The sequence below is a fragment of the Lasioglossum baleicum genome, chromosome 4 (genome assembly GCF_051020765.1).
Source record: "Lasioglossum baleicum chromosome 4, iyLasBale1, whole genome shotgun sequence".
NCBI lineage: Eukaryota > Metazoa > Arthropoda > Insecta > Hymenoptera > Halictidae > Lasioglossum > Lasioglossum baleicum.
This window is the reverse complement of record NC_134932.1, coordinates 4201370-4214694: the sequence shown is the minus strand read 5'-3', so window position 1 is coordinate 4214694 and position 13325 is coordinate 4201370. Positions and strand designations below refer to the sequence as shown.

The window sequence follows — 13325 nt, the reverse complement described above, 5'->3', positions numbered from 1 at the left end:
TTTACAATTGGAATGAAAAAGAAAGGTGATTCGGAAACTGAATGAGATGTAGAAAACATAATAATAAATAATGTCATCGATGTTTGTTGTCTATTTGAAAGTTCATTATATAAAATCGTACGAGTATGCGTATCTAAAATAATGTTAAAATTGTTACGATACATCACATTTAAAATGTAATTTATCATAACATATTATAAAAAGGTTCAATTATATAGTACTGTTAAATCTTTAAATTATAAGATTTACATTTTATTTATATCGACATGTACGCATTGCGTTTGAAATCATAATTTACCGATTTTTTTCGTTATACGTGTACATATATTATGTATGGTAAATATATATATAGTAGCCCTTAAATGTACAGCACGCTGTTGTATCTACCACGTGTATTTTTATACGAAATATACATTGCATTTGACATATGTACAAATTAAATTGTTAGGATATTTTTTACCTCTTGTTTATAAAGGTATATATTATACAATTCATTTGCAGCCAAAAATATGTTTTCCTAATCTTTGCATTACTATATATAGTCTCTCTTTCTCTCTATATAATTATATATATACACACACACATATACATATATATACTGTATATTATTTATACACATATATATGTATGTATACGTATACATTCTAAGTAAGAAGTATGTAAAATATGAAATGCACATTGAATTATACGCAGGCTGCTTCAATTAAATCGTGTGAATTGTTACTTTTAATCACAAACGTAATTATACTATGATTCTTTTTTTTTTGGTATTTGTGGTACAGGGTTGGCTAGTATATCCTTTAAGAAACTTTGACAACGGCAGCCGTGGTCTTAGTCCCGCTCGATTGCGGTACAAGGCAAACAGTTATCAGCGAGAGGTCTATCATTTTGCGCTGGTATTTCTTGTGAAACACCATGGCAGCGGATTGCGTCTTAAACACAATTGTTGCGCTACGTTCACCCATGTGTATGCTCTACAACACGAATAATACGAACAAGTAATTATTAAACTAAAAAATAGATTGTTTATTGAATATTAAAAAAAAACAGTAAGATAAACGTATTACAAAAATCTTGGTAGAGAAAGGTGGTAACATAAATTAACAATAAGCTTTGGAAAAATTCAAATGAAATAAAGCTTTTACATGTTAAGCGAAATAATACTATACACCGTAAAATATATCGCTACGCGAGTTCCGGTTTGGGTTAATGGAATCGAGAAGCGTGTACGCAAAGTAAGGCAACACATACATTGATCGATGAATAAAATAATTGTTGTTTCGTTTGCGATAACGAGTATCATTATTGGACATATAAAAGACATAAAGTATTTCAGTATACTTAAGATTGGAAGAATTTGGTCTTGATCGAGTTAAAGAAACTATGAAACTTGTAGCGCTCTATCTTTGAAATCTTGAATATAAAACGCGCGAGAGCTGCGACATCCGAATGAAATCATTTCTGCGTAAATATACTCTAAAGGAAATGAAATAATAATAGCAAACTAAATCCGGCGTAACGAGTCTGTTAAAATAATGTAAAAATGAAATTCGACGAGGTTGAAGCGCAAGTTACGACGCGTAAAAAGAAAACAACATTTCGAGATCGACAGTTAATGTTCTCATGCAAAAATAGTCACCTCAATTGTTCCAATCCCTTGACACATACGTCTAATTTGTGCCTCGGATGTGCTCGCTGCTAAATTTTCTACCTTCACGGTATTCGTTTTGATCTCTGATAACTTTTTCTGTTGAGCCAGCGTCTTTTGAAGTACGATTCTTTGATTGTTCTGGGTATTCGCAACGATCTTTTGTGCATTAACGTTCGTTGCTTCTTGCACGCTGACGATAGTCTTCTGTAGACTTATAGTTGGCTTTTGTTTGAAGATTCTCTGCGGATTGTTACCGATCCTCTGTCCGACCATTATCAATTTCTTCGATGGGTCCGACTGACTCTGACCAGCTTTTTGAGTTGTAGCCTGCATAGGACTAATTATCTTGTTTTGCAACACCACCTGACCTTTTTGCAGATTCGACACTGTTTTTTGGATAGTGGTGGCAATTTTGTGAGTATTCGACAACGATTTCTGTATCACGACACGTCGCGTACCAGATTGCATACTCAGAACTTTGGTACTGTCGTTGGCTTGGACAATCGTGTGCCCAGAGTTATTGTCCTTGGCAGAGTCTACCGACTCGTTCGGCTGTGCAGTCTGTATTGTTCTTACAATTCGTATGCACGATGGTTTCTCTACTGCAGCCTACAACAGAAATCGTAAAGATATTTCAATTTGTCGAGTCACCGAATCGCATTCGGTAATTACAAACATTATATGTATAATCCTAAAAGATCCATCCACCAACGCGATATTTCTTTCACATTCAAGAGCATCGATCATTCTACGATAGATAATCGTTGAAATTTGGAGGAAATGAAAAGGAACAAAAAGTACTTAAAAAATATATTTTTATTGAAACATGAGTAAAAAATATACAGTAACATCTATAAATATATGTACATATATGTATATATATGCACACACATACATATATACACACACACATATATACATATACATAACTTATTCGGCTCTAAATATATTTCATTTGGAATTTGTGTACTTCAATTCTGTTGGCAATGATTAATATTTAAAATTGATTAAAAATGCGACAACTCTCTTAAATATATATGTAAAATTGCAATATACGAATATATTTATGTATGTACAATGCACTCGAACAGTAATCAGTATTTTAACGTAACACGAGATGATACGAGGTATGTGCCGATACTTTTTGCACTTTCGATCAGTGTGTTAAGTATATACATTGCTTGCGAATGTTCCGAAAAGCAACAAAATGTACTATGGCGTGGAGGTAAATATACTCATCCTATTCGATGATTTATAAAATAATTACAGTCGACAAAAATTGTCGTATTCCCATTGTTTTCGTACCGCTAATACTAATAATTAAGAAAATACAGTAGTTTTATTGCTGTACCTCGGTAGCTTGTGTATTGATAGGACGACCGCGTCCTCTGCCAATACCGATATGACCTTTGTTCGTAGAAGCATCTTTTACAACTCCCATAAGTACCGACATCGGTTTCGTATCCCGTGCACTTTCGTTTGCTGGAAAAGAAATTTCTTCTATTTAGAGTGTACGATTATATGCACGATATTCGGACACTCTTAAAACCACCAAAACTTTTTTGATATTGGAATGTACGACTTGAAATTTTTGGAGAAGTTAGAACAGTTGGTTTGCTACACAACGTGAGAAAAATTTTTGAAAGAAAACTGCAAGTTGTCGGAATTGCAGAGAAAATACTAAAAGTTGTATTTTCTCTACAATTCCGACCAAATGCAATTTTTGAAAAAACTTCTTTTCACATGCCGTAGTAAACTAATTGCTCTAGCTTCCCAAAAAGGTTCAAATCGCATAGTCCAATATTTAAAAAGTTATGGTGTTTTCAAGGGTGACCGAATATTAGTGGGAGTCACTGTATTTGAGAAAATTATAAGAATAAGTGTTTATTTATTTTGCGGAAATATGTTTTGCTATTGTCAAGATACAGGTGTTTGCAAGAGTACTAAAACATATTGTAGGTAAATACGTACACGCATTGCTTTCAGTTTTAGCTTCTTCACTTTGTTTCTCCATCGCAGCCATTTTTCGCCTATTTTCCTTTTCACGTAAAATCTTTTCCCTAAGTCGCTTCTGTTCTTCCATTTTCTTTCTGTACTCCTCCATTTCCGGATCATTCTCTTCGTCCTGAAATATGTATTTTCATTTACCAGACGATACGTTATCATTCTATTTGTCCATACTCTATACGACGAAGCATCATACGCATCGTACGGTGAACAGCGTGAAATGAAGTAACATACCTTCTTCTCGGTACTCGTGGCACTTAAAGTATCTACCGTTCGCACTTCCTGAAGATTCCTATTATTAGCTTTCATACGTTTTGGACTTAGGTCGCGCAAAGGTCTATCTACCGGTTCGGAGATTCTTTTCTGTGGCAACCTGGATTTTACCAAAGCATTCGGGAGTCTGTTACCAGGTGACTTTTGCTGCGCATGGTTTTGATCGTAGCTCTCGCGGTACGTATTCGAGGAGGGTGGCCTACTCTTTGGAATATAATCGCTTCTAGGTTTCGATTGCAAATCTCTGTCCCGATAATTCTGGTGGGCTCCTCTATGATCCTAATGGACACGCATAAGAAATGAATCTGATCGAAATTACAAGTAATATCTGTGGTTGTCAGGAAGAAGAACGCCGCATGTCACGAACTTTTACTTTCGAGATGTTGCCGTTTAAAGTTCTGATCACTAATGCTTTGACATAGGACACCGGTTAAATTGCATTATTTTCTGAGTCTTTCGAATTTGTTTTCACGACTTTATTCTGGCGAATACGTAAATCCTATACTATACAGGGTGACAAGAAATAACGGAGTTAAACATTTCTTATTATAATTCTGTCAAATTGACGAATTTTGAAAAACCAAATAATAACAACCATAACCTGGACCTTTAGTATTCATATATTTAAGAAGTTTCGAAATGGCCACCCTTTGCGCCGATACAGAGGCTCAAACGTGTCTTGAAATTTTCGGCAATGGACCGCAGCTCTTCTGGCGTCATTCGGTCCCACTCTTGGTACAGAGATTTTTTCAATGACTCCAAATTTTTATGGGGCCGAGCACAGGCTCTGGCCTCCAAAATCGACCACACGCTGTAGTCCATCAGGTTGAGATTCGGTGAGTACGGCGGCCATTCCACAGATGTGATGAAACCTAGAAAATGGGCTTTGCACCACTCCTGAGTCGTTTTCGCTCTGTGGGCAGGCGCGGAATCCTGCTGTAACGTCCATTCCGGATCGCCGAGGTGCTGTTGGGCCCACAGAAGTACGACGGCTTCGAGAATGTCCCGTCGATACACTTCTTGCTTGATTTTGACCCCTTGATCCACGAAAACCGTAGCAAATCCCATTTTCCAGGTTTCATCACATCTGCGGAATGGCCGCCGTACTCACCGGATCTCAACTCTATGAACTCCAGCGTTTGGTCGATTTTGGAGGCCAGGGTCTGTGCTCAGCTCCATAAAAGTTTCGAGTCGCTGAAAAAATCTCTGCGCCGGGTGTGGGACCGAATGACGCCAGAAGAGCTGCGGCCCATAGCCGAAAATTTCAAGACACGTTTGAGCCTCTGAATCGGCTCAAAGGGTGGCCACTTCGAAACTTCTTAAATATATGAATACTAAAGGTCCATGTTATGGTTATCATTTGGTTTTTCAAAATTCCTCGATTTGACAGAATTATAATAAGAAATGTTTAACTCCGTTATTTCTTGTCACCCTGTAAAGCAATTTTTTTAAGATTGTGGCTTGCGGCGTTTGTCCTTACAATCACAGATATAATATTGTATTGTATTATCTTGCATTATGTTGCAATCATTTGTACGGATGCGTTACTTACTTCTTGGTAACTGTTTTTCGGATCCCAGTGACCCGACTTATACTTGGAGACAGCCTCGTAGCCACCATCTCGTGTGTAATTACTTTCGGCGGAATATTGTTTACCGACAGTTCCTCCACTCTGACTCTTCTGAGACTTGTTCTCTTGCCACACGTCCGAGAAGTACGCATAAGGATCCTATTTGGAATATGGAATTGATACGTGTTATTTCGTGTCCACGAAACGTGTATGTATTCGCAGAGAAATTTTTTTTCTTCTTCTTTCTTCAAAGAAAGAAAGAGATTTCTAAATACATACGTCGCTTTTGTTTTGTTGATAATTCTGTTGGTAGTGCGGAGGTCCTTGTTGCTGCGTCTGACCATAGGGATTTTGACTTTGATAAGACGATACGGATTGTGGAAAGTGACTGCTAGGAATTTGCGACGATAAAGGTGTTTGTTGTTGAGCGGAATCCCATACCAGCCTTGCTGCTTTGTGTGAGAGAGAAGATTGCTCGGTTATGGTATTGTGGTATTGCGTAGTATCGACAATAGTTGTACAGTAATGTCCGACTGTAAGTCTTGCTGAAAGCTTAACTGTATGTCGCTACGCTGCCCATTCCACTGGGCCATGAAGCTCGGCTGCCTCCAATCCAATTACAAAACTTCTTTCTTTTTTTTATGGGACTTTCAACAACCTGTTTGTGGAATTTTTATAATAAATATGATATGACTCCGATGATATTTACTTGTGTAATGAACGATGAATGTTTCGGACGCAAAGAAGAACAGCGGGAAATGCCTTGGATCTGCGTCTCTTTCTTTCCCATACGCTGCTCTTTTTTGCGTCGAAAACTTTCATCGTTCATTACACAAGCAAATATAGTTGGAATTATATCATATTTGGTATCGTTTTCATTAGAAACCTGCCACGAATAAGTTGATCAAAGTCCCATAAAAAAATAATTAAGAATAAAGACGATTTGTTATTGAATTAGTTATGTTTACATTTCTCGGCGACAGAGGCCACTCGCTTCGCCGTCCTTTTCTACGTCCGGCGCGGTCTTTGAAGTCACACAACACAGAACCGAGAAATTTCTTACAGTCGGACATCACTGTAGCAATAGAATAGCCGAAAATTTGGCTAAACAACGTTTTTCAAAGACTTACCGTCGTTGGTCGATTGAACAGCGCCCCGAAAGTGAGGATTGATTAAAATCTTGTGGCCTGGAGGTAAAGGTACATTGGGTACATTGGAGGAGGACTGTTGCGGTACCGTCAACGAATTAGTATTAAATTGGCTGGTAGGTACTTGATCGGAATAACCAGACCGCGAATCGTAAACCGGTCGATTCTCAAACTGAGCCTCTTGAAAAGTTGGTCTATTCTCGAAAGGCGGCTGATTCGATGCTTGTACGTTGGGATGATTCATAGGCGGCCCTTGGGAAGGTTGTCGTGGAAATCCTTGCAGCGGCAACGCCTGGTTTCCTTGTAACAACGCGGCAGGCGCTGAAGCGACGGATGAAGCGACCAACGGATTCAGGTTTCCAAGTAACGATCCTCCTGGATTTCCTTGCAACAAGGGACCTTGATTATTCTGCATCAGACGAGTTTGATTGTCTTGTACGCCGTGGACGTTCGAGTTCTGAAAGGGTCCTGGTTGAATTTGACCGTACGACGATTGACTCGGCGGATGATTATGGTTGTGGTTGTGGCTGTAAGGTGGTCCTTGCAGCGACCCCGGCAAGTTACCTCGTGGCCCGTAATCTAATCTCGGGCCAATGATTCGTGGGACAACTTGACCTTGAAATTGATTAGGATTGAATTGCGGCCTACTATCTACGAAATGTGTAGGACCTTGAAGCGAACCGTTCGGAGAATAATGCTGGAAGGGTTGTACTTGAGAGTTTGGTTGTTGATAAATGATCTGCTGATTTTGTACGTTGTTCGGTACTCCAAGAAGAAACGGTGGCCTGGCTTCGAGTAACGGTGGTCTGCACGCTGCTGGTGTTTGACCGTCGAAATTCATATTGCGCGCGTTGTTAAATCTAGTGGAACATTTCAGAAATATTTCAGAAACTTGAACTTACCACCTACCTATCTATCTATCTATCTGTCTATCTATTTATAGGGTAACATTGCATCTGTTGCGTCTTTGTCGCAGTCGTCAGAGTACCAAAAAAAACTAACTAAGAACAAAGATGTCTAGTCGTCAAGTACCTTGGATTAAAGTTTCCAGAATTCTGTATATTAAATCTTCCTCCGCGGCTTCCTCTTGCGCTTCGACCTCTTCCGCGGCCTCTGTAGATCATCAACTTCGATGGTTCAGATGTTACAACGTTCTCCAAACTGTCCGGAATATTGCTATTCATTTTCGGTGAAACTATAGTTCTCTCGTTTTGAAACCTGTTCCTCCTTTCCTTGGCCTCTTCGCATTCATCGTCTTCCATGCCTTGTCCAGTCGCTGCTGCATAGATCTTTGCATTTTTCTGCAGCTTCTCTCGCAAATCTCCTTTGCCGATGTTCGAAGAAGCATTAACATTATCGTTCGCCGAACGTTCATCTTTCTGACGCGATTGTTCATTTTTGTAGTTGTCGATGTCATCTTGCTCGTAATACTTCGACGGAACTTCTAGTTGATTTCCATCTTCGTAAAAATCATTGTCATTACTTCTATTCAATTCTATATTTTCATCTTCACCATCTAAGTCGTCGTCGAGTGCGTCGGTAACTCCTAAGTCCAGTACATCATCTGTCTCCTCTTCTCCCTTATAGCTATTCTGCTGCTCAGGGAATTAAATTGCCAAATATTTGTAATGAAAATATGATATTTAGCCATAGTCGTTACAATCTACTTTTAAATAACATATCGGCTGGTAGGTAAGGTGATTTCTTTCGATTCGATCCGATCCGATCCGTTTCGATCCGATCCGATCCAATCCGATTCGATCTTTGCATGAATACGAATGTTTGAAAATGAGAATTTTATGATCAGAACGACGATGCGTTGGATGATTATGATTTTCTAATGTCATGTCGCAATATTCAATTCTCATATTACTTTATATCCTTATAAAATTTATCTTTCGCTAAAGCTCACCGTTAAACACAATCACTGTGTTTCGTGCAATCAAATATTGAATGGAGATGTGTATATTCGTATCCTAGTTAATTATTTCAGATAAATCGTACGTAATGTTCGATGCTTAGTTAGGATGATCGAGTACTTCTTTCCGACCGAATAATTTCTCAATTACTTAGCTTACACTTAACAATAATTAGAATCGTTATAAAAATATATATTGTACACGTTATATCACTTTTGATTGCAGCAACATAATATATAACAGCACGTTACTTCGGATATATTTTATAAGTTACTCGCAGAATAAAAAATCTCTTGCTCTTCTCGCCGATATTTTATACAATCAAAATAGCTCGAAGTTTTTAATACTGTAATATCTCATGCTGCTGTTCATGCACTATGAAAATGAAAGTAGATATACGAGCTTACATTCTATGAAAATTAGTACAAATATCTATGGAATTGTGAACAATATTAATCTTTGTTACAATAGCATTTTATCGTTACAGACTCGAATAATATCTGTACACGGTAGACAAATGTTTTAATGAAAGAATTTGTAACGCGTCAAACCTTCTTTAAGGATTCCGCTTATCTAAGTTCTACTTTCATCCGAACGGCGTTTTATCTACTTTTAATCTACCGTTGAACGTGTAACAATTGACTTTACAAAAATAACTATGTTACAATTAGAAAGAACACGACAATTTCCAATTTCCAATTCAAATTCGAAATTTTATTCTAACGCGGTATTCAAATTCAATAGTTATTCGAAAAACTTTACACTTTCCTTCGAAACATTTGTTAATTTCATTAAAACATTTTTATGCTGCAGATCGCGGCATCCAAACACACTGTTTGAAACAATCGTGATAATTAAATATATGTACTGTGTATTACAAAGTTCGTAACATTTTCAACTATAATTGCTTGGTGTAAATACTTTACTTTAACAAAGTGATGTAAATCACTGTGGTATTTACAATTCACTTGGAATGTGGTTACAGCGACAAATAATTGAAATGATTTTTGTAAAAGGCAGGGAAAAGGAAAAGCGCATCGAAATACCGTTGTATAAATTCAACTTTGAACGATTGGAAACCACAAGATTCTTTGGTGCAAAAATTTCTTGAATTTATCGTTGATGATAATAATTTCAAACATTATCTTTTATTAGAAATGCTATAGCTAATTTAGAATAATGAAATAACATCTGCAAATAATCTATGACTAATCGTGTTTCATTTTCCCTGCTCTAGTGTTTCCTAAGATCAAGTATGTTACTTATCTTACGTATTCCACATGTTATTTCCGCATGGTATTTTCATGTTCTTTTCATACCGCGAAAAGTAAAATTACAATGAAATTCTCGCTTGTTCAACGATATCTGTTCATTTATACGCATTTGCTTTTAACCTTACATCGGATGCGTTACAACCGTGTAATATGAGCAATTTTTAAAAGACAGATTGTACGATACGTATTGTATGTAATTCTTCCATCTGTACTCTATACAATCCTTTCCAAACGCTTTATATATACACAAACGAACAATTGTTTAATTTACCAACATCATTCTTTGATAAAAAATTATACACAATGATCATTTATATGTGTACCTGTTATAACTCTCACATACAATATAAATAAAACACTACAGATCGAACAAATCTAATAGCGTTGAATTCCCATCTTGCATGCTGAAATATATCGTAGACAGACAACACGAATATAAATTACATTAGATGTAACTCGTCTAAATTACATAATCCTTTGATTTTTAGAGTAATCTGACAAAAAAAAGAGAGACAGCTAATGTAGCCTTAGATTTCTCAGAATTTGTAAAACAAGTTTACAATAATTTAATATTTCAAGTAGATAATATAACAATCAAAGTAAATGAATCGGACGATCTTTGAATTTTCATTTCAAGATAAAATGTTTCAGAAATTCGCTATCAACTTTCATCGTAGAATAATCTCGTACGATAGCTTATGATATTACAATGGTGTGCAAGTTTTTGTTTAATAACAAAATAAGTTGCAGCAGTATATGCTCACCCTCTCCAATTCATAATCATCCGCTAAAAGAGCCTCTTCCTCGTCGTTTCCAAGATCATATTCTTCGTCTCCAAGGTCTTCATCCAGTAAAGTATCGTCGCTGCACAAATAAACATTGAAATAAATAAAAAGAATAAGAGTAATAAAATTTTGTAAACTAGCGGATTTTAATGATCAAAGATTTTACAGAATTGCCATTTCGCTTAAACCATAATGGGTAAGTGAAATATTCCGCAATCATGTCGTACGTAGCTCATGAACTACCGATTCTAACTGATTCGTGTAAATGGGTTAAAGAACAGTATACAAAACATGTTATAGAGAAAAATAATGCGTTATACGCAGTATGAAGTTTTCTTAAAGTATAGATTCTCTGAAAAGAAAGTATAACCACTGAAGAAACTGATAGGAAAGTAGCGCAATTAAACGATGATTGATAAAACACAAAATATATAATACGTCATTAATAGAAGCGATGGTTACTCTAACCTTTACTCATGCAAAAGCAATGGAAGCTTGTTTAATCAACAATACAAAATCTGTAATTACGAAAAATAGCTTTACATTTATGTTGGACATTGAAACGATAAAAAGATGTTCATATTTAAAAATAATAGAAGGAAAATTTCTTACTGTTCCGACATTATACGTGCACTTTCCGATATTTTAACGAAAGTCTGCAGTCTGTGATGACTACGAGACATGCAGCGAGCTCCGTTGGATCGTATCGATGTCTCGTTGCGATATATCGTTTCCCTTTATCAAACTTCCGAATCGATTCCCAGTAGACTATATTTATTATTGTTATATAGCTGTTGTTATATAGTAGCAGAGTAAATAGGCACACCTATATAGTTTATTATTTATTCCTATAGAGTAGTTTATCATTGTTTATTATCATTATTATAGGAATTCTCGATCTTCAATCCTTTCTCTATTGCAGCCTTTGATACGAACCGCACGTAGCATACGCATTTATTAATACGAAATTTTTCGTCAGCGTGCATATTGCTCAGGAAATATACTGAAATAATCAAAACGTTGAATTGCACGAGATTTGCTACAATTATTGTCGATAGCATTTGCGGGGCGCTTTTATAGTTCGATTCGAACAATGTGAAGTGAACGCCTATACATAGGCGCCTCTCGTATCAGCGGACCGAAGTAATTGTATGTATATAAGGTAAAAGGCCATATTATGAGACAGATGCTAGAGAAGAACATGATATTTTCAATGATTTTAAATAGTTAAAAACATAAAATGCTGCGAATTTGTGCATTATTCCATTCTTTCGTGTTTTCTGAAGTACAAATAATTTTTATAATGTAATTATAACGTTAAAAAATAATTATATGATTGAAAAATAGGAGTAATGTCCATGTACGTATTATGAGACAGCTTGGATACACCATGTCCCTGGTGTCTCATACTGTATGTCCCTATTTATGGAACAGATAAAAAAATCTAAAAATCACTCTTTTTTCATATTTTAGTTTTTTATTCCTTTTTTAAATATATAATATAACAATGTATCTGAAATATTAAATAAACTGTAAAATAAAATAATAAGTATTTAAATAGATTTCTTGCTCGTTAAACCATTCTTTTAGATCTTGCCTTGTTACAGCAGCTCTACTCAAACTTAAGTGCTGTGCAGTTCTAATTGATATATTTTTATGGCGGTTTCTAAACCCTTCGTACCAGTGACGACCTGGACGGTTTTCAATAAACGGTGTTCCTCTCTTCATTGATTATATATATATTTTTGAGTACAATCTAATAGATCTGTTTTGTTAACCGGGTAGTCTCTTTCTGCTTGATACAGTATCCAGTTAACAATTTCACGTTCTTCAGCCTCTGTTAGAACAGTTGCTGGTCCAGTTTTCATTTTTTAAACATCTGAATTGTTTTTCCTTCTGGTTAAAGTGGCTACGGGAACTCCATATGCATTAGCAGCTTTCCTGAGAGAAATGCCTGTATCTAATGCTTTAATAGCATTTGTTAAACTTTCAGGAGAATAATTTATTTTCTTAATCTACTTCTTATTTGAATTGTTGTCTAATACAGTAGACTTCTTTTTGACCTTACAATTCACACTTTTCTTTATGGGATTTTTTCCAACTTCTTTCCTATCTCTCCTTTTTTTAGTTTCTCTAGTACCTGCCATACTTAATACTAAACTTAAATACTAAAAAACTGTACCTAAAACAACTTATTCTAATAAATAAATATAAATTTCAATCTACATTAAAAATATTGTATTTTACATTGACAATATTTTATAGGTTAGGTCTACAATTTTCAACTCAAAACTTTAATACGCTTATTTATACGTACGTTGGAAAGAAATAAAAGTCGAATCAGGTAATTAGTAATAGGAAAACGGTAAAAACTTACAATTAAAAACTATTTTCAAATAAATAACACAGTTACACAAACTTCAAATTGCTGTCTCATAAATCGGCACTAGGCGGGAATCAACAGGTCCATGGAACATGGGACAACCAAATTATTGTACCATAAATACGGACTTCTAAAAGGCTAGTGTACATAATATGAGACAGCTTTATAATTAATAAAATTGCGCCAGAATCCTAATCGTATTTATTTAATTACAATCTACGACTTTTCAGCTTTCGATTAAGTTATTTAACATCTTTTAAAATCATTGAAATTTGTAAATATGCTAAAAACAAAAAGCTAAGTGTATTCGTACTT

At 35.7% G+C, this 13325-nt stretch overlaps 1 protein-coding gene across 3 annotated transcripts; it reads right to left on the bottom strand.

The window, feature by feature from the left end:
* Positions 1 to 753: 753 nt before the first annotated feature.
* On the bottom strand, positions 754 to 11401 carry LOC143207672 (uncharacterized). 3 transcript variants are annotated; one of them, XM_076421361.1, is made up of 12 exons: positions 11240 to 11401; positions 10607 to 10706; positions 7682 to 8244; positions 7331 to 7509; positions 6632 to 7264; positions 5781 to 5953; positions 5484 to 5660; positions 3893 to 4210; positions 3623 to 3776; positions 3003 to 3133; positions 1640 to 2260; positions 754 to 974 (listed from the first exon to the last, which is right to left on the bottom strand). In XM_076421361.1, exons 1-12 carry the CDS (start codon positions 11308 to 11310, stop codon positions 801 to 803), a joined length of 3294 nt encoding a protein of 1097 aa, XP_076277476.1. In that variant the 5' UTR covers positions 11311 to 11401; the 3' UTR covers positions 754 to 800. The 3 variants fall into 3 exon arrangements, with proteins under 3 accessions (XP_076277476.1, XP_076277474.1, XP_076277475.1); XM_076421359.1 differs by having other exon boundaries at positions 6632 to 7509; positions 11240 to 11399; XM_076421360.1 differs by having other exon boundaries at positions 5781 to 5950; positions 6632 to 7509; positions 11240 to 11399.
* Between the last annotated feature and the right edge of the window lie 1924 nt (positions 11402 to 13325).